This window comes from Desarmillaria tabescens (genome assembly GCF_030435595.1).
Source record: "Desarmillaria tabescens strain CCBAS 213 chromosome Unknown EV420scaffold_1, whole genome shotgun sequence".
NCBI lineage: Eukaryota > Fungi > Basidiomycota > Agaricomycetes > Agaricales > Physalacriaceae > Desarmillaria > Desarmillaria tabescens.
The window spans coordinates 337,820-357,071 of record NW_026848300.1 but is presented as its reverse complement, the minus strand read 5'-3'; the positions used below and the strand labels follow the sequence as shown (position 1 = coordinate 357,071).

General features: G+C 49.3%; 8 protein-coding genes across 8 annotated transcripts; 5 read left to right on the top strand and 3 right to left on the bottom strand.

The window, feature by feature from the left end:
- The first annotated feature begins 1,902 nt into the window (after positions 1–1,902).
- Positions 1,903–3,389, top strand: EV420DRAFT_9479 (uncharacterized protein). Its single transcript, XM_060484097.1, has 3 exons — positions 1,903–2,612; positions 2,667–3,030; positions 3,080–3,389. The coding sequence occupies exons 1-3, from the start codon at positions 2,261–2,263 to the stop codon at positions 3,105–3,107; spliced, it is 744 nt and encodes a 247-aa protein (XP_060338917.1). The 5' UTR covers positions 1,903–2,260; the 3' UTR covers positions 3,108–3,389.
- On the bottom strand, positions 3,084–8,281 carry EV420DRAFT_9410 (uncharacterized protein). Its single transcript, XM_060484076.1, has 9 exons — positions 8,270–8,281; positions 7,549–8,217; positions 7,443–7,496; positions 6,327–7,392; positions 6,147–6,262; positions 3,865–6,097; positions 3,704–3,807; positions 3,399–3,650; positions 3,084–3,347 (listed from the first exon to the last, which is right to left on the bottom strand). The coding sequence occupies exons 2-9, from the start codon at positions 8,023–8,025 to the stop codon at positions 3,300–3,302; spliced, it is 4,350 nt and encodes a 1,449-aa protein (XP_060338916.1). The 5' UTR covers positions 8,026–8,217; positions 8,270–8,281; the 3' UTR covers positions 3,084–3,299.
- A 1,609-nt stretch (positions 8,282–9,890) lies between these two features.
- Positions 9,891–12,987, top strand: EV420DRAFT_1472409 (uncharacterized protein; the record flags this gene model as incomplete). The annotated part of the gene is made up of 5 exons (XM_060469050.1): positions 9,891–10,114; positions 10,202–10,307; positions 10,353–10,429; positions 10,453–10,971; positions 11,106–12,987. The coding sequence occupies 5 exons, from the start codon at positions 9,891–9,893 to the stop codon at positions 12,985–12,987; spliced, it is 2,808 nt and encodes a 935-aa protein (XP_060338915.1).
- Positions 12,988–13,497: 510 nt separating this feature from the next.
- On the top strand, positions 13,498–14,560 carry EV420DRAFT_1615894 (uncharacterized protein; the record flags this gene model as incomplete). Its single annotated transcript, XM_060475079.1, has 5 exons — positions 13,498–13,708; positions 13,770–13,812; positions 13,863–13,905; positions 13,963–14,102; positions 14,155–14,560. The coding sequence occupies 5 exons, from the start codon at positions 13,498–13,500 to the stop codon at positions 14,558–14,560; spliced, it is 843 nt and encodes a 280-aa protein (XP_060338914.1).
- A 29-nt stretch (positions 14,561–14,589) lies between these two features.
- On the bottom strand, positions 14,590–15,751 carry EV420DRAFT_9244 (uncharacterized protein). The gene is made up of 6 exons (XM_060484003.1): positions 15,375–15,751; positions 15,111–15,319; positions 14,947–15,059; positions 14,811–14,893; positions 14,729–14,753; positions 14,590–14,677 (listed from the first exon to the last, which is right to left on the bottom strand). The coding sequence occupies exons 1-6, from the start codon at positions 15,636–15,638 to the stop codon at positions 14,619–14,621; spliced, it is 753 nt and encodes a 250-aa protein (XP_060338913.1). The 5' UTR covers positions 15,639–15,751; the 3' UTR covers positions 14,590–14,618.
- Positions 15,752–16,162: 411 nt separating this feature from the next.
- On the top strand, positions 16,163–16,710 carry EV420DRAFT_1472407 (hypoxia induced protein conserved region-domain-containing protein; the record flags this gene model as incomplete). Its single annotated transcript, XM_060469049.1, has 2 exons — positions 16,163–16,241; positions 16,298–16,710. The coding sequence occupies 2 exons, from the start codon at positions 16,163–16,165 to the stop codon at positions 16,708–16,710; spliced, it is 492 nt and encodes a 163-aa protein (XP_060338912.1).
- A 189-nt stretch (positions 16,711–16,899) lies between these two features.
- Positions 16,900–17,260, bottom strand: EV420DRAFT_1256780 (uncharacterized protein; the record flags this gene model as incomplete). The annotated part of the gene is made up of 2 exons (XM_060466789.1): positions 16,900–17,067; positions 17,120–17,260. The coding sequence occupies 2 exons, from the start codon at positions 17,258–17,260 to the stop codon at positions 16,900–16,902; spliced, it is 309 nt and encodes a 102-aa protein (XP_060338911.1).
- Positions 17,261–17,370: 110 nt separating this feature from the next.
- EV420DRAFT_1492625 (uncharacterized protein) lies at positions 17,371–19,172 on the top strand. Its single transcript, XM_060470747.1, has 4 exons — positions 17,371–17,451; positions 17,505–17,894; positions 17,947–18,566; positions 18,619–19,172. Exons 1-4 carry the CDS (start codon positions 17,377–17,379, stop codon positions 18,689–18,691), a joined length of 1,158 nt encoding a protein of 385 aa, XP_060338910.1. The 5' UTR covers positions 17,371–17,376; the 3' UTR covers positions 18,692–19,172.
- Positions 19,173–19,252: the final 80 nt, after the last annotated feature.

Below are 19,252 nucleotides of genomic sequence, written 5' to 3'. Positions count from 1 at the left end.
ATCCTCTCCCACCTTGTAATCCATTTCAAGGCCATGAAGATGCGGTAGTGGGTATAAAACGCGGGTTTTCTGTTAATGGCTGCCACAGATCAGGTATGACATGTGACATCCTCAGTGCAAGTTGGTCCTTATGCTCAAATATTGGCAGGCAAAAGTGTCTGATTGTGTCTTATCCTCATTTGGCGTCTTCAGTGTGGCCTGACAACGGGTTATGCTAGTCACGGCTCGTATTGGGTCGTCTTCACTGATAAAGGCTTCCACAACTTGGGCGTTGATATGAACTGTAAAACCGCTGCCACCTTTTATGTCAGCAGCCTGTTTGGCGATCGTTTTTGGATATTGGTCGACACTACGGTGGGCTGCTATGAGGAGGATATACCTAGCTTGCTCGTAACTTCGTGCTGTTACCTTGTGCAGACCACAACACACAGGATACGTTGAAATCGCTATTGTAAGATGGTCCTTACATATAAAATGGATGATCCTATGTTGTGGTATAATGGTATGCACTTTTCTCTTTTCACGGTGTCAGGAGCTGACTGCAAGATCCAAGAGAACTTTATGTAGGAGGTAATAAAGGATTGTTTGTTGTCGTACCTGTATATATGACAAGGGTGCCTTTGAGCGAAACCGAAGGGATTTGGTGAAAACAACCATATTCTACCGCTTGTCAAACAACAAAAGATCTACTTCTCCCATACCTTTAAAGCTTTGATGGCCTCTGTATACTACCAAACCTGCTGACTGAAGGCTTAGTGGGAATATGTGTGTCACGGAAAGTAGGAGACCTATTTTTGCAAACGATTCCATAATGTCTAATTCGTCAGGACAACAATCTAATCTGATACACACGGGTACTGCACCTGGCGTCAAGAGGACCCCCCAAAATAGGTTGGGAAGCCGTGTCGCCATCCGGACCAAATTTATGGGTCAAAAAGGGTTATGTCGTGTTTTATCCGGACAAAATTGAAGAAATTCTGCGAAGGGCCGAGTTGTTTTGTCCGGACATCAGCACTCAAAATAGGACGATGCCATGTTCCAGTCCGAACGTTTTGAACGCGACTCGATGCATAAATTCAGCGAGGAATACTCCTTAGGATATCCAAAGCAGCCAAATATAGATTTTGGGCCAATTTCAGAGCTAACAGACCTCAAACAAGACAGGCAAGCCGTGTCTGTCACGCGCAATCATCCGGACAATAGTAAAGAAAATTGGGGAAGGCTGGATTTTATCCGGACGAAATCAACTGATTTTCCGTTTTGCTGTCCGAATCTTTTGGGCCTGATTTCGAGCTTCGTGGCACGGCCTTCTCACCTATTTTGGGGGGTCCTGCGTCAAGGTGTCGGAATTACAAATGAAGCTAAATCCATAAACTGTAACACGCAACCCAGTGATGTCGGGGTCAGGTCAAGTACTTGACTCTGACCGGGTCTGACCCCCTGGTCAGTCAAATGGGTCAGCACAGATGAAGATTTTTTGGGGGGTCAAGCAAGGGTCAAAGGCACTCACATGCTCAAATTTGATACCTATTTTTCTCACTGTATTTTCGTTATTTTAATATTCTACTGCCTTGCGAGATGGTTCACAACAAAATATGGGCCTTGGAACAGTTTTCGAACAAAGGTACTAACTACAAGAATGATCAGTTACACAAAAAAGCCTGGTGCCTCACTGAGCTTCGTTTCGAGGTTGCCGTACCGCGCCAAGATGACCTCAAAGCCATGCAAGAAGGACTGATCACATCAAAACGAAATTGTAGTCGAATAGAGCCCTAAATAACACCACTATTCACCAGACAAATGAACTTTGCTTGACCCCTCTGACCCCGGTCATGACCAGGGGGTCATAGAGGTCATAAAAATTCTCGCTGACCCCTCATTTGACTGACCCGGGTCTGACCCGGGGTCATGACAACACTGACGCAACCTGACCCTGTGAAGCTATGGTCCGACGGCTATAAGGCATAACGCGTAACACCCCGTGAAGCTACGGTCGAAATAGAACAGTACTGTGAACTTCGCCGACTCATAGGGAATAAGATAATGTAAAGGAAACAAGGTAAAGCAGACAGAGTGCAACTACTACCGCTACTAACGCAATGATTTGGCATGATGACGGAACCTTGGCCGATTTCCCGCTGGGTCTGAGATGTTGTTTCAGCCGCTGAGCCATTAGTTCTTCGTAGCCCTGCTGAGGTCTTAGATGACGACAGATTGTCTCACTACTATGATATAACCCCCTCGCTCAAGCTATAACAGCATGCCCGAGTTGAACGATACTCACTACCAACGCATGTATGACACCTACTGGATGCATCCAGATGTCCAGATATTTCAGAAAAGTCAAACAACAAATCAGATCCGTTGGCTATTCGAAGACCCCAGTGGATTCATGGAAGCAGCGTTCGGTATACCGACAGCGATTGTTTCCGAGGAATATATCAAGGCAGCAAACATCGCCGTCGCTTTCACGACTCTTCAGCACAAATCGGCAATGGCAGAGACACCCCATCTGAATCCCTTCTCTCCACCTCGTAATCCACTTATTGGCTACAATGAGTCACCAATCAGCATCGACCTTGCTTTTGTATGCAATGGAGAGCACGAAACAGGCATATAACTTGTACCATATCTTCTATCTTGGACTGAAATACTTGGATCTGTAGGCAAAAGCATTTGGCTATTTCTTATCCTCATCTGGCGTCTGCAGTGCGGTCTACCCACAGGTTACGCTAGCTCTAGCGAGACGTGGTTTTTCTTTAACCAAGAAGGAGTAACGAAAGGTCCTTTATACAGCGTTATACTTCTCGACTATCGCCGTCTCAGCGATCGTTTGGGCAACAACCATTGGTTCTTGGTCGACACCACCGAAGGCTGCTATGAACGTGACATGCCGATGAAGCTTGCTTGGACGGGATTTTACCTCGTACAAGTTACGTCCCAAACCAAGATGGGCTGGACGCGCTGGATGTACAAAAGCAAGCCCGAGGTATTTATCCATACGATGAAATCATTCCATGCCAATATGCGGTACGTGCGTTCCTTTCCCTTCGTTAAACGCTAATTGCCCTTTCTCAAGAGGTGCTCCAGCTCAGAACCAGAAATGAGTAGGCAGGTCAACTTATATTTTTATAACGGCCGTCATATTCACCTAGTTCAAGGATAAAACCATGCAGGATTTTGCTACTGTCATATGTATGTACGTTAATATAAAATGGCGTAATAACACAAACTGCTGTGAAACGAATGGAATGTTCCATAATAAAGATAGAAAAACGAATGGAATAAATAATATATTGCTAATCTGTATCGGAGAGCATACCGAGAGTTGTCAAAATTCCATTAGGCTAGAAAATATGTCAGGCCGACGTCAGTGAATGAGGTCCCTTCAAACTTACATCTGCCTTGTACACATGAGAAAGCCCAGAGCTGTCTGGTAACGAGCTTGGGCGGTCACAGCTAGAACGACGCCTGTGTCGCGGCTCGGGTGTTCTGGCCCGTTCACCATTAGAGGGAGACGCTATGAGTGAGAGCGCCCTCCGAGGCTTAAGGTCCTTGGAAGTGATGCCGAGCATATCACAAAGCTCTTCATGGGCTCGGATCATTGCTCTGGTCTCAGTGTTAGGCGTGAAACCATCCGTGGAGAAGCCCTGCTTTCCTAGTCTCAGCGTCAAGAAAAAACAAACACAATCGCGTTGCGTACCGTGGAAATCCTAGATGATAAGTTAGTCATAATATCATTGGGCCGATGACGAGGTATCGGAGGAACCGGAGGAATGTCTTCGATTGAAAACGTCGACTTCGCGCCTGACGAAGTACTTAATCTGTTATTGCTGATAGTAGACGACCGAGCGGATCTTAAACCTGCCCTGGACATCCTGATGCTGGATTTGCGAACAGCCGAGATACGACTAAAACGTTTGCCTTGGCTATCGGGTGATCCGAGCTCCGCCCGTTCACTTAGGTTGTCAAAATCCTGCGCCACACTCTCTGCTTGCTGCCAAGCTTCATTCTTCTCCGCCTCTAGGATTTGAAGTTGCTCTCGTAAGACACGGGATTGGGCAAATTCCTTTAGAAAGCTAGAGTTTAGTTTCCTTAATGCCATCGCCAACGCGCTAGCGATATGTACGTCGCACAGAGAGCTCAATTGCGCAATCTGCTGGTCAATGCTGTGTAGATCTTCTGCCAGCCTGTCGAGCGCCACCGAAACATCTTTCAAATCTTCGACGTGACGGACAGCTAAAGGCGTATTTTCCCGAGATGAATTGTCGTTAATGGCTGCAGACAATGCCTCCAGAAGTTCTGTGCGACGCCGGGTGAACATTTTGTATCGGGACTTCACGTCCATCCTTTGTTTCTCCAGTTTCTCCATTTCAACCGGGATCTCGAGATCAACTGCTTCTTGATGCAAAAGCCTAATTGACGATGCTTCAGCAGACTGGCGTATTGCTTTAGATACTATCGCTTGTAGCTCAGCCGAACTGAATGTCCATTTCGCTGCATCCATTGTATAGCCTCTCCACTTCGGCGTAGGTGTCTGGAAACGTGGAGACGGAAGGGCAGCAAAATACGTTCTTCGGTTGGTGTTGCTTGAAGGAACGGATGACACTCGATCACGTTTGGGCTGAGACGGACCTCGAGGGCCAGCCGGGGCTCTCGTTCTGCGCCTGACAGTTGGGGTCGGCGATAGAGCCAGTGATGACTGATCGTTAGGATTGGCTACCGAACTACTTTCAGTTGAGAGAGGCCCAAACCCGGCTTGGCGTACGTCTGCGCCTTGTATCGTGTTCATTGAAGGATGGTTATGAACGATTGTGTCATACGGCGGAGGTGATCCTAGAGCCTTATAAGCATCACTCTCATGGTCAACATGAAGGGGGACTCTGCGTGGCGGTCGAGCTAGTTGTGGTGATGCAGAATACGAACGAGTGGGTAAAGGCGGAGGTGGTGGAACTACGAGCGCTGGGGGAGCATGGATCACCGGCGGCGGGTTACCACGACTTTGGATAAGGGTAGGCAACGGCGGTGGTGGCGGTACAACAAGAGCAGGGGGTGCGACGTTCCGACGAATTGCAGGTGGAGGCGGAGGTGGCACTGGCAGATCAGGAGGCATAAAAAGTGGAGAAGGCCTAGGCGGGGGCTCAGTACGGCGGATTGAAGGTGACCTCGGGGGTTCAACATGTGAAGTCATCAGGTCAGATGCGGTGTCTACGTTTGAGGATCGGGGATGTTGATTATCCGCGGTGGACGGTAAGGGCAAGATTTCTGGGGTCACAGAGGTCAAGGGAGAAGGTGAGGAATGAGAGGAAGGTAGAGGTGACGGAGGCAAAGGCGGTAGGGCCTTCAACAATCGGACCTCTGAATTGGTTTCGGTCCCCAATGACGTTGATGATCCAGTTCCCGTCCGCCGAGAGAGGAGAGAAAGAGTGCTTCCAGAAGGGCCTTGATGAAGCATGGGAGGGGTAGCCGGCTTGGGTTCTGGTACAACCGTAGGCATTACATTTTCACCAAGGTCCATAGTGCTTTCATCTGGAATTGGAGGCAAAGGGGGTGACAAAATGTCCTGTGGAACAGACTGACCCCCGACGAAAAATTGCGGAAGGATACGAGCATCTGCCGAAACAAAAGCGGAGTTGTCCGAGGATGGTGCTACGGTCCGGGCACGAGTTATACTAACTTGTCGAGAATGCCTAGCACCGTGTACAGACGAGGCAGCCCGCGTCAACAACACCTGCTGAGTAATGCTAGGCATCATACTTGCCCTCGGAAGCGCGGCAGACGCAGGCGTCTGCGGGAATTCGTCTTGTCCGTAATCGGACCGTATCGGCGACTCAAGACTTAGACTGTACGTTGGGCTGGATAGATCAGGTGTCTCAGGAAATGTCTGCTGGCCGTAACTGCTACCACTGCTATTGGGAGTGCTATCAGAATATTCGGAGTTTCCGGTGGGCGCAACCATAAGTTGGTAGGTATCCATGTCCCTGAGATCACGGACGACACCTTTGATGGGACTTCGAGTGCTACCCGTTCGTTGGTGAGTAACGGAGGTAGCACTTGGACTCGAATGCGTGCTCGCCGTAGAAGCATTTGGCGAAAACTAGGAAACAGATTACAGATGCAGTACTTAACTTGTGAAGTGAGCGTACCTGTAAAGATCGTGGGCGCTCGCCAATGGGCAACAGAGATAATCTGTTGCCATTATCCTCCGATGAGGAGTTCGCCGAACGTACAGAATCCCGTCGTGCAACCCACTCGATCCGACCTAGAGAGGACAGGCATTTAATTTTGTTGTGCCCTAAGTGATCATACAGATCGAAAGAACTGACCAGAACCAGACGCAGAAGGCGCTGACGTACTTAAAATCAAGCCACCAGGATGGGGCCTGGCGTCCTGCTTGAAGGGAGATGGAGGAGATAATTGAGAGCTCAATTCCTCCGGGATTGGAGAAAATGGCAATCTATACTCATTACTCTCCGCCGCAGGATCATTTGGTGGTGAGTGTTCGTAATAGTCGAGCACATCTCCAAGATCCTTGCCTGATATCACAGAAGCATCTGTTGAAGGAGTCACGAGATGTTGCACGCTACTGCACGACGGTGAAGGATCATGATCAGAGTTGGATTCGATTGGTGATGTTGCATTTGCTGCGTTCGAAGGATGCGAAGGGATGTCTTCTGGGACACCTTCAACTACATCAACTGCGGATGCCAACTCGCCGCAGGAGGCATGTGGCGAGTTGGCATCATTCTCGCGAAACTCCCTAGAATCAACAGGAGAGGTTTCGTTTATCTTCTCCAAAGGCTCCGAGTAATGATGGTCGCTCAAGGCTGCGGGAGTCATGTTATTCGAGCACGGAGGAGAGATCGATGGGCTAGTATCCATGTCGTCAGACAATCTCGTGATGCCTCCGATGCTAGCTCGTTTCGGCGCATCCATCGATTTATTGGTTTCCAGTCTCGGATTCTTCGGCGGAGAATAGACCAATTCTGCGTTGAAGGGAATGGGTGGAACGGCCTCAGAGGATGCAGGCGAAAGCGAAGACGAAAACTGACTTCCCCAGCTGAGAGTCCTATCCTGTATCACTGGAGAATTCAAGAAAGGATGTTCTCCTCGAGGGAGCGTCGCAGAATCCGTGCGGACAAGACTCGATGCGCCACTTCGGTGCCGGGACAATCTTGTATCACTGGATAGGACAAACGAATTCGCCATCAACGCTCGCGCCAAGGTAGAACCTGAGACGGCAGATGACTCTTCGACTGATGAAATCTGAGAAGTGGGCCGCGACCGACGATCTGAAGTGGAAGTCGAGCGTATGAGCTGGACTTTCGCACCGTGCAAAGTTGCTGTTGGAATCTTGATGGGCGTAGGTGCTGTTCTTTTATACAACATTGACTATTTCTGCGTTCAACTTTAGAGTACAATTCAAACACTACGATACGCACCATACGATTTGGTCTATTGTTGCCCGAACCTACGAAGTTGACGAAATGAGACGCCTGAAAGATGCTAAGAAGTTGAGAGCGATGAAAGAGAAAGTAGAATACGCACGTCCAACGCCTCCAAATTCGCCAAAATATCGTCGGATGTAGACGATGTCCCGTCATCTTCAGAATCACCATACATGCCTCCATCTTCGTCAACAGTGGAAGCCTTTTGAGAATTCTGAAGCTGCTTTACACTCCGCCTCCGTGAACCACTGCCACTACCGGATGCTCCATCTTCACCTCCTGAAAGCAGATGCTCTGGAAACCAATTCGTAATAGGTTCAGGAGAGAGGTCAATATCCAATTTCACCCCCAGCGACTGTTCTGGCGCCCCAGGGCATCGTGGTCGTTTATCTGTTCCCTGCGAGACCGTGGAGACCGTGGAGTCCATCGATACCCGCTTGTCATGACTGATGTCGAATACAGCGGCGTATGGGTGTGGAGAAGTCGGTGTGTTTCTGCGCCGTACATCAAACGGCGACTTGGTGTTCTTGTTCTTGTTACGCCTTGGCAAGGAAATGAAGGAAGGGAACGCGGGCATGGCCCGGTGTCAGTTGGGAATTGAATGGCTGCAAATTATCAGATCCGTCTGTCAGACGAAGAATTGAAGGGCAGGACAGGGCAGAATCGAATGTGCCAGCGGGTATGGGGCGCAGTAACTGGTGGTCGGGTGCTAACGTCGATGGTAACAGCCTCGAAGGCTCATCACTCAGGTATGTTTGTACGTGTGTCACTAGCATCAATTAGGTCAATGATGTAGCTGATGGATATAACACAGTACACACCATCCCTTCCCGAAGTACATAATCTGAAGCACATCACGCGTCGGATCACTTGAGATAAGATTGGGTCATGGCGATACTATACGCAGAGCTGTACAGCCAGAGGGCGTGGCAGAGGCATCACCTAGGTGGATACAGCGGATAACGTCGAAGCTGAGTGCATACAGTTGCGTTTGTCGTCAATCATCCCGGGGTATTGGTGCCTGCGCCCAAAAATTCGTCAATGAAATTCACAAGGAAAGGCACACATGGTCGAGATGCTCATAGGCAAAGAATTTCCAGTGCCTTGGTCGTCACCTTGAAGGTACAGGAACTGTAGAGGAGTAATGCCATCGATTTCAGCGCCGTGGTCGTCGTTGTTGAGAAAGTGGAGGAAAATCTGAGGAAAATACATAATACAGACTGACAAAATTGGATAGTGAGCTTACTAAGCCGGCTAAGCCGGGCCGCCTGCACGTAGAATCGACCATGCCCCTCATCCTCGTGCTTCCAACCGCCACTGGATTTTTTTATACCTGTCGCCCATCGCTGGAATCTCCTTTTTTGTTGCCGAGGTTCTCTACGCTGTCACAAGATCTCTCATCTGACTTGGTTATCCGGCAAATACGACTTGTACTCTACTCTGGCTTCCGTGTTTTTAGGGATCCCATTTCGGTGCCGACATTTCCCTTCCCCAACCTCATGCTTGCGAACTTTTGCTTTGGTGTTCTTTATCTTCTTAAAGAAACTGTCTGGGCCACCTATCACCGTTCTTGGAGCTCACGGTGGGAGAACAGAACATGCTGTAGACTTCGAAGTTCAAAAAAAGGTACTGGGAGGCTTCCGAACAACAATCAAGCTTTGCATAGAATACCACAGCGTTGGCGCGCCAGTACACACTCCCGTTTAATCTTCCAGCGATGAATTCCCCCAACAGTACTCTGAACTACATAGTATACTTGTTTATTCTTGGCCTTGCAGGGCCTTCCGGTCACCACCTTTGAATATCTCGCGATCCAACCGGGGACTTAGACTCAATCCGGAGGTTCGAGAGCACGGCTATTTACAGCTTGGAAGTGCCGACTGCCCCTGGCTACCTATCGATGATCATTTCCGCCTCACGGTGTCAATGCAGTTGTCGTTGAATCTTTCCGCCACTGTTCCACCAACGCCTACTGGAAAACTAAGGCGATGTCCTCCCATGAACATGGAGATAGTGGGCAGTTCGGTATCTAATGGGGAGTACGGCGAAGGAGCGAAATGGTGAGCGCTATTATATGTCATAGACAGAAGCCTCATTTCCACACGATACCATCAAATGCGATTGAATCTCCATTATCAACCACGACTATGCCGCATGCAGCGGACCATCAAATCTACCGAACGACGCTGTGACTTGGGGACCTTAAGACAAAGCGAAGGACATGTACGGATGCCTCATGGCCAAATTCACACCGGAGATTGGATCAAGTTTGAATAGGTTTCGATCTCGCAATCATTCAAGTTACCTTACAATGCCATAAGATATGAACGTTGAACCCACACAAGACGTCTGCGTAATCAGGAGTTCAACAAGTTAACCCGCCGACGTGATGGACGGACCGCCGGCTTGATAATGAATAATTTGGCATTTTGATGAATTAAAATGTCTTGTTGGAAATGTTTTTTCTTTTGTCAAGAAGCGACCTTTGCCGCCCAGAAGCATCAACAAAAATCATGGAAGCGCCGCGCTGGAAAAGCTTGCGCCAGAGCGGAAACTGGTGCGAGCGTCATGGGAGCCGGAGGTGCTGATTGCGAGCACGTGGAGATCAAATCTTCTCTCACGTCAATGGAGACTCAAATTCTCAACTTCGGTAACGGCGACCCCAAGTGCGTGCCCCCTGCCTCTGATTCTGGATGAGTGTGGGTCAGTCATTCCAGATGCCGTTGATGTAAACGGTCATATTCCTGGGACAGGGAGAGGAACACCTATAACGATATAAGCCAATCGGAAGGACGTCAGCGACACTCCGTAGTTGCATTCATTGGTGATTTGAATGGAGGATTGGCATCATCAGGGCCGGTAAATTGCTATAAATTGTCAATGTTGAATATTTCATATTTACAGGTATTGTCAGAAATATTGATCAGACACTTCGGCACGCAGGAACGAGCCCCGTTGGTGACGTCGCCTAGAGCTAAACCGTGACCTAGGATTTTTTCTCCAGTTCGTTTTCAATCGGCCAAAACCAATTCCGCGTGGGTGCACCGCTAAAAGCGCCTTCTGCTTCTCGCATTACCACTGCATCCGTAAGGGAGCTAACGGCACCCAGGCTGATCTTCGAAGAACTTGGCTTTCATTTCCCACTACAATTTAAACCAACCACGGTCTTTCACCGCTCGTTTGGACAACGACGCTCATTTTCTTTCATTATCATCCTCGGCATGGCTACCCCATCCCCCGCTAATAAATTCCGTACAAAAACATCCGATTTTGCGGACTTTCTCAGAGGTGTTGGTCAATATCAGCATCACACGAGCACCCCCCGACGAGCGCCAGATAACCTTCCGACACCTTCTACATCGACATCGGACGCGCAGGATGGCGTACGGCGCAAGAAAACATTGATTCCGTTCTTTGGACGCGTCAGAAGGAAGTCCAACGTGTCCGGTACCTCTGCGGGCGAAGCGTCTGAGCAGGAAGGTGACAAGAGGTCGCAGTCATTGGCACTAGCAGCAGATGATCAGTAAGTTTTTCCCTCTGGCTCCGTTTTTAGTTTGCCTTTTTTGGGAAGCCGCCCCAGATCGTGATCAGCTTCTTTTACTACCCTGCTCGTCTATTCACGATATGTGGAGCCGGACTAATCTGTGTTTGATGTAGGCGCAGTTTTATGGTGATCTCACCAGAATCTGCTTCGTCTGTCGCTTCTGCTTCCCAAAATCAATTGCCCAATACGACAGCTCGTGTCACAAAACTACGGACCCTCCGTAAACCTAATGGAAGGATCACCGGCGTCCGTTCTCCTACCGGATACACGTCCGATTCCCTGGTGCCCCCGCCCAAAAAAGCGCGTCCCAGCATAGACTCTACTACCTCCAAGGAGACGCGCTCCACTACCCCCCGACCAAAGCAGCCGACAATTACTATATCCCAACCACCCACTAGTTTTCTAGACGATAATTACGACGATCTATTCACTAAACCCCGCAAGAAATTGCACGCCAGCGCTTCCCCCTACGCCCCGACTTCTAGTGATCATGATGATCGAGCCTTCCATAGTGATGGTGACATGTCCCCGACATCGTTCCAGCTATTCCCTCTTTCGTCTTCGTCAAATAACACCCCTCAACCTGCCTCATCTACTCCTATGTCACCTACATCCCTCCGCGAATGGCGGATTGTTGGCGACGAAACAAGTTCTCTAAAATCCACTAGGAGCTCACGGAGAGTTGTCTCCGATGATATTCCCAGAACCTCAGGCGAGGAGTCGGAGGCGATTTCCACAATTTCAATGCCGGTAACGTCTGCCAGTGGCACAGACAAGCGGTCCTCCATGACATCGTGGCTTCATAATGAATCACGGAGATCAAAGTCCATGATCAGATCGTCAATGCAATCTGTGCCAAATCAACCTCCAACGATTCCTCTGCCAGCTACCCCCGGTCCTTCTCAGACGCTTCCAGCTCGACTATCGTCTTTACCTTATAGTGGTACCCGACCAAGGGCCGTTACCCTTTCTTCTTCGGCTTCTCCTCGTGCCAATATCGCTACCTCTCCGCTGCCCACATCACTCCCGCCAAGGCACAGCAAATCCATATCCCGGGATCGGAAGTCCACTGACGAGAACGCCAAGAAGGAAATTTCCGCCTTTGATATCGAAACCGCGACAGCAGACCAACTACGGCAAGCCCTCGTTCTCCGTGATCAACAACTCGAAGAGCTCGCGAGCTACCTGCTCAAGGTGACACAGAATCACGTTACCGAAAAGAACGCTCTCGAGAAAAAGATTGCTTCTCTAGAACGAGAGGCTGCGCGGCGCGAGAAGGAAATTAAGGGTCTCACTTGGCTTGTCAGCAGCAATCGTATTCAGGGCAGCGTCCAGCTTTCTAGCACCGGGTCCAGGTCGACGCCCGCGCTGGAGTCGGATAAGAACAGCAAAGGCGATACGACATCTTCCGTGATCAAATCCCCGACTTATAAGCATATCAACTCGGATTACGATGACTCTGGCGCAGAGTCTTATCCGACGTCGCGAACCGAGTCGGCCCGAGGCTCACTCTCCGGTGGCGAATCATCGTCCTCTCCATCTCAGCAAGTCAAGTCATATAAATTGGCACCTAAGCTAGGGCTTTTGAGAGGGTCATCATTGCGAATGGGGAGTACGCGTCTTGCGCTGGAATCGGATAGGAAGGATGTGCCCAAGGTGGATAAGCGGGCTTCCGTGTCGTCTTTTGCTTCGTCGGCGGCATCATCATCGTTATCGGGTTCCTCGTCAATGATGCTCCCATCGAGCCCCTCGACGACTACACTTTCTGCTATTCCGGAGGGCCCACCTCCTGTCCCACCGAAGAAACCCATGTCGCGTGATCCGGCTATAGCTGCCGCAATAGGTACGGCGGAGCAGAGACGGGAGAAAGAGCAAAAGAAAGTCGCTCGATCGATGAACACAGCTCCTACCCCTGCAGCTGCCTACGCTGCCAATCTCCAGAAAGCACGCCCGCCATCCATTGGGCAAATACTCGACCAAACCGAAAATCCATAGCCTGAACCTTTTTCCCGCACGTCCGTTTTTGATCTCCGTCCTTTAAATGTCCGGTTCCGAGGACATCGTCTTGTCAGAAGACGCTATTCGCGTCGTCCACCAATCACTCGTACGTTAAAAACCATATCACATTCTTTTTTTTTAGTTCGCTCGTTACGCTCATTCGCAACATACTATATACTGTGGGTTCTAAGCCAGAAGTCAGAACCGTCCGGCTATTCTATTGTGGACGCGGCGGCGGCCTCTCTTCACCGTGTATCTTATTTATACCACACATTTTCACCTGTGTTTTTACACCGAGACTCACTATCATTAACATTACCATACTCTGTTTCCTTTTCTTGGATATTATTATCTACTCATAACTGTATCTGTACTTATACAATTACAAAAGCTTCCGTGTATTTGTTGAAAGCCATTATTGAAAGCCTCCGTCGAATTACACATCCCGTTGCCCTGTCAGCGATCGATGATCAATCGATACTCTTTTGTCTAGCATCGACACGCGGAATGAGACTCGCAATCACTGGCTGCAACGGATCCGTCGGGAAACAGGTCGTCCTCATGTCCCTCAAACGGGGTCATTCAGTCGTTGGCATCGACCTCAATGGCCCAGCTTCCTTGGCCGACGAGAACTATGTATTCCACCAAACCGATCTTCGTGTGTATGAAGACACGCTCAGGGTACTGCAAGGATGTGAAGGGATCATACACCTCGCTGGTATTGTGATCTCGCCCTTCATATGATACCGCACGATCGACCACCGACATCGCCGGTGTAGCTTTTCCTAACCCAGGAGACTACGGGGTCACTGCACACAATAGGTTAGCTTGAAATCAAGAGTATCTTCAACAACAACTGATCGAATATTTAGCAACGTAGTGATATCATGGAACGTCCTCCGTGGCGCAGCAGAAGTACGCGCAACCCAAACTCTTTACGGCTTCAAATATTCACGCACCGCGACTGATTAGTTAGGGATCACGCGAATCGCACAAGCATCCTCTGTGAACGTCCTGACACTAGTGTACTCAAGGGATCCCCACTTTGATTATTTCCCTATCGATGAAAATCATCCATGCCTCCCAGATGAGCCTTACGGACTGTCCAAAGTGTAAGTCCCCTCAAGCGCTCTTTCAGAAAGTTCCCTGATTCCTTCTCTACAGTATCTGCGAACTCCAAGCTGACGCTATAGTCCGTCGATACCCCACAATGCATATCGCCAGCCTGCGCCTCCACTGGTCCGTCCCCGACAAAACCAAACCCCGCTCTCTTCCTGTCGACAAAGCCAAAAACGATCTATGGGGCTACGTCAAAGAAGAGTCTGCCGCTGACGCGTTCCTCCTCGCCGTAACCCAGGACAACGGCAAATGGTCCGGTCACGAAGCTTTCTTTATTGTGGCGCCTGACATAGCAGTAGAAGAAGATTCCAGGTTGCTCAGAGAAAGATTCTGGCCGAAGGTGGTTATCACAGAAGGGAAGGACGTTAGTGGGAACAAGGGATTCTTTGATTGTGATAAGGCACAGAGACTTCTGGGGTGGGTACATAGATATTCTTTCCTTGACGAGTGATAGCGGATGATTTATCGGGTATCGATTGCTACATATACTACATTGCTGGTGAGACTATTTAGCCATGAATGTACCATTGGCCCAGGGGCGTGAGGTTTCCATTACTGTCTAGCAGGTCTAATAGAATTTAATCAGTCCCTTGAACCATGATGGGAACATGTCACTTACTTGACGCTAATGGACTCGTGGTTCGCTTCACGAAAAAGGAAATGAGCGTGAGAGTTAAAACATGATTGAGAAACCATCATACCTTGTATGCAAACCAGGCATATCTCTCAACCCAATCAGTCGCATCCATAAAGGCTAGGGATTGCTTCATGAACTCGAGGACGGCTATTAAATATTAATCAATTTACAACCTCAATCCCGGACAAAGAGCGACATACCCCCAGAATCAGTCCGCGTATCAGCGAATTCCGTAACCCAAATCTTGTAATTAGGAAACATCTTATGAACTTTCTGAAGGTAGAGAATGAAGTTCGGAGCCCCCTCTCCGTACCTAATAAAAATGAATACATTTCATGAAAGGCATCAAATGAAAAACACGTACCAATGAACGGCCAAAAAGTTTACTGTACATCCCGAACACTGGCCCAGAAAATCGGATAGCCATTGAAGCCCAGAATCCGCCGATGTCACCGCAGGTGAACCTAACCGTATGCCAGAGCTAGCCAAGGGGTTGATATCGGCCTTCCACATCTGCACAGCCGTCCCCACAGGTATATTCGACTGTTGGCCATAGTCCGGTTCGTTAAAGCCCTGATATCACATAATTCATGACCGAGGCCGATAATGAAATAACAATTTAGCCTACCAGGACGTTTATAGCGCTATTCGATCGTGCATTGGAGAGGAAGCCGTTAAGTCCATCCGTACCCCATTGCATGGGAACGAATTCAATACCAGAGATTGAGGGGCTCGGTGAGGAGGGGCTCCAGTTGTACAACCAGGAACAACTCCCGCTGCTGGCCTTGGAGATATCCTCGGGGTGCCCTGCTGGATCGAAACCTAGACCGCGCTTGGGGTTCGAAGCGAGGACTAGGGGAAGGACCAGGAAGAGGAGGAAGAAAACGAACATCGCTGGACAGGGGATTCGTGGTCAACCGAGCAGTGTTCATCAGCCTTTATATACATTACGGCGGTACTGAAAAGGTTAGGCCTTGAGGCTTGAGGTAACCGTGCAAGCTGGTCGTGTGGAGTATTGAGAAGATGAGGATTGTTCTGATATTCTCCCCGAGGGGCGCATGGTAGCGATAACGTCAGAAAGTACTGGATACAAGTCGGACGATATCATGTTCCACAAGATTATAGCGCCAGTAGAGAGGTGAAGCATGTCATAGTCAGATAGAGCGCCTTTTGAGACACGGAAGCAAGATAACATCCAAGCCTTGAGCTTGAGAGGTGGTACTTCGTCGATGAAAAAGTCGTGGTCGTAGTACAAGAAAACGTTTGACGAACGACCGTCGGTTCGCCGCGCCGGAGTATTCCGAATTCGGAATGCTGCCAGTGGTCTAGACATTTGGAAGGCTTGTTCAGACGTATTCCCATCTCAGCGCCTACCCAATATCCTGGTCGTATTATTTCTCGAAAGCAGCACCCAAGATGGCCACGTTGAGTACCGGAGAGACCTATGCAGAGCGATTCTGGGGACGAATGAAAAGGGAACCACTCATCCCGGCCGGTGCGTACCCTGCATTCTGTGCCAAACTAGCCTTGTTAACCTTGCAATTCTTGCAGGACTGCTTCTTACAACAGGCGTATTCGGTGGCGTTGTATACCATGCTCGAAAAGGCAATCAAAGACAGCTGCAGCTCTGGATGCGAGCACGAGTAATCGCACAGGGTCTCACGGTCGTTGCCATCGTCTGGGGGTTCTATCGACTTCAGCAAGATTCAGTCAAGTACAACGAGAAGCTTGCGCTGGAAGTGGCCAGGGTGGATGAAGAAAAGGCTAGGGAACGAGCAGCGTTCGAGGAGAGACTGCGAGAGGCGGAGGTAACGTACGAGGCTGAAGCTCGTGCTGCAAAAAGCTGGTTCGGTAGCAAGGGTGGTGACGCAGCGACACCGACTGAAGGCTCTGGCAAACGGTGGTACCAGTATTTGGGCTGGTCGCGGTCGACGCCCAAGTCGGATTCTGATGAAAAAGCCTAGGAAATGGCAAAAATGCAGTTGGATATACTCATGGTGAGTTGCTTTACTTGGGCAAGCCAACAATAACGGAAGGAATAGGGCAGAGTGCATTAATGATACAGCTTGATAATAACAATCCCAATCCTTCCTCGCTCAGCTCGCCATGCTCCAGCCCTTTTCATTGCAAGCTGCCTATCCTTATGTTGCTGTCTAACTATCGCTTCTCGTCAAAGTTTCCTCATTCTTTGGCGCAGGTTCTTCCACTGCCAGCTTCCACCCTCCGTACAGTTGGTTCACGATGGCGCTCCGCCGTAGAACCACGAGGTCTTTCATGGCGTCAGAGTACATTGTTGCGACCTTGGAAGGGTCGCTTTCAGCCTACAGACAAGAGTGTTAGGGCAATAACAATGAAAACATGTACAGTACGCACTTGTATACTCCGGAAAGTGTCTTGCGTCCGTCGGAGAAAGTAATTCCTGAAGTTGTAGGAACTGAAGGAGCCTGATGCCCGAAGAGTTGAGTGGTATAGGTGCAAAATCATTTGCTTGCTTGGGGCTGCTGGGCCAGACATGGTGGATACACTTCAAAGGTCGGCAGAAAGTGGACCTCTGACTAAGCAAAAATGTTATCAATCAACTGTTTGCCCGTTTGATCTTATCAATTTCAATTATCTTTTTCTTTCTCACAATGACCTCGGTTGAAGAATTGAAGGAGCGAGCAAACAATGCGCATCGCAGAAAGTCCTATCGACAGGCAATACAGGTCTGTTCGTTCCCCAGCAGGAGGGACCTTTTGCTCATGACATACCGGAGTAGCTGTACAGCCAGGCGCTGGATTCCATTACGACTGTGGAAATTAAAAGACAAATTCTCTCTAGTCGTTCACAAGTTTACCTTGACTTTGGTGATCTTTACGCTGCACGTAGAGATAATGAGCTTGCACTTTCCTCGGATTACACGACCCCCGACTCGCCCAAGGCTTTGACAGCTACCTGTTGTTCCCAGCAAGCAAAAATTATGTACAAGTTCTCCAGATACAATGAAGCACAGACATGCCTGGAGCAATGTGAAAGCCTTAAAAAATCAGTCAGCGCCTCGCGTTTATCTGATACGGAGATACAACTGCTCATAGACATCGATGTCGCCCTATCGCGTCCCGAGGATAGGGACGAGAGACGTAAAGACGAGCTTCTCAGAGCCCTCGATGTACGTTTTCTTTACCCTCTCGAAGCATCAGCTACTCAGAACGATTCCCCAGTACCGCGGAGCAATAGTCGAAGAGGATCACCGCGGCACGTTCCCCCACCATCCAGACCCGTATATTGCTGCTATGGAAGATCCCAGCGACCTGTTCGAATTCGACACGGACGATGGTCGCCCCTACCAGAACCTTCGTAACCCAGATGTAACGCCCTTATGTGTGCCGCTCAAGCTTGTCCTTCCCGAATTCCATCACAACCCATTCCGTCCTGGAGAAACATGCGTTGTAAAGACGCGTGTCACGGAAGACACAGACATGTACGAGGCCGTGGACGGCACCCTCTCAACCTACTTTTCACATATGCTACATCATCACGAGCCGGCATCGCTCTCCCATGCTGAACTCGTGGCGCTACAATCCCGACACATGATTTTCGTAGGCGCTGTCGCCATCATCATCACAAGAGAGGGGCGGTTCTTGGAAATCCCCCCTTCAGCGACAGTGCAAGATATCTGGAAGGGCGGTAAACTGCCCCGGAAGACTCCTTGTCCTTTCCGAGACTTGAGACCCGTCCCGAAAGTGCTCAGTCCAGATCAAATCGATGGTATCTCTGTTTCAAGTCAGCGTTCCATCGATATCCTCGTCTTTCCGGGTCCCAAGGATGAGCTGACTCATAAGTGCGTCTTGCCGTCTATCGTCATCATTTCTTTGTACTAACAGTCAGCCAAGGTTACGTGTCTTCGCAGAACAAATAGACCGCATGCGGGAGATCATGGAAATTGAGATGGCCGCAAGGACGTGAAGTCCGCAGGGCTCTGACAATGACACAGAGGTGATGGTTGCATTTCTGGTGCAAAATTTCTTGGGCGGTATACCCTGGAAGCCGAGAGAGGCCTTGTATTTTGTATCCGACCGTCGAACAACGTAAGGGTTATGGTCGTGTGGCTGTGAAATACCTTGTACGCGACGAAAGGAAGCAAATTCTGAACGATCGCAAATTTGAAATTTGTATGCTTTTGCTCCTCCTTTGCTCCGCTTTTCTCTCTTTTGTTGTTAGACATCGATTTGGGAGCATTGGAGCAACAGGGACCCATCTGCCAATAATTACCCGTGGAATGAAACCTAAACATTCGAACAATAGACAAACAAGGTGCACTGCGAAGCTCGACTGGGCCTTACCCTGCACACGACTCGCCCTTCACAGCCCTTTTTGTTCTTTTTGTTTTCCCCACAGAACTTATGACTATTACAAGCATCATTCGGTACCTCCTTATAAGACAACATATTCTCTTTTAGGAAAGTACAATACAATGTTCGAATACACAATGATGATGCGCCAACGAAGCATGTGGCTGCTGAAATG

Coding starts and splice junctions, on each gene's coding strand:
- EV420DRAFT_9479 (XM_060484097.1), top strand. CDS start 2,261: ATGCCCGAGTTGAACGATACTCACTACCAACGCATGTATGACACCTAC. Junction 2,613..2,666: donor CAATGGAGAGCACGAAACAG/GCATATAACTTG, acceptor TTGGATCTGTAG/GCAAAAGCATTTGGCTATTT. Junction 3,031..3,079: donor TCATTCCATGCCAATATGCG/GTACGTGCGTTC, acceptor CCCTTTCTCAAG/AGGTGCTCCAGCTCAGAACC.
- EV420DRAFT_9410 (XM_060484076.1), bottom strand. CDS start 8,025: ATGCCCGCGTTCCCTTCCTTCATTTCCTTGCCAAGGCGTAACAAGAAC. Junction 7,393..7,442: donor ACAATAGACCAAATCGTATG/GTGCGTATCGTA, acceptor ACGCAGAAATAG/TCAATGTTGTATAAAAGAAC. Junction 3,651..3,703: donor TATCATCTAGGATTTCCACG/GTACGCAACGCG, acceptor CTAGGAAAGCAG/GGCTTCTCCACGGATGGTTT.
- EV420DRAFT_9244 (XM_060484003.1), bottom strand. CDS start 15,638: ATGTTCGTTTTCTTCCTCCTCTTCCTGGTCCTTCCCCTAGTCCTCGCT. Junction 14,894..14,946: donor TACGCGGACTGATTCTGGGG/GTATGTCGCTCT, acceptor AATATTTAATAG/CCGTCCTCGAGTTCATGAAG. Junction 14,678..14,728: donor CACGAGTCCATTAGCGTCAA/GTAAGTGACATG, acceptor AAATTCTATTAG/ACCTGCTAGACAGTAATGGA.
- EV420DRAFT_1492625 (XM_060470747.1), top strand. CDS start 17,377: ATGACCTCGGTTGAAGAATTGAAGGAGCGAGCAAACAATGCGCATCGC. Junction 17,452..17,504: donor CCTATCGACAGGCAATACAG/GTCTGTTCGTTC, acceptor ATACCGGAGTAG/CTGTACAGCCAGGCGCTGGA. Junction 17,895..17,946: donor AGCTTCTCAGAGCCCTCGAT/GTACGTTTTCTT, acceptor ACGATTCCCCAG/TACCGCGGAGCAATAGTCGA.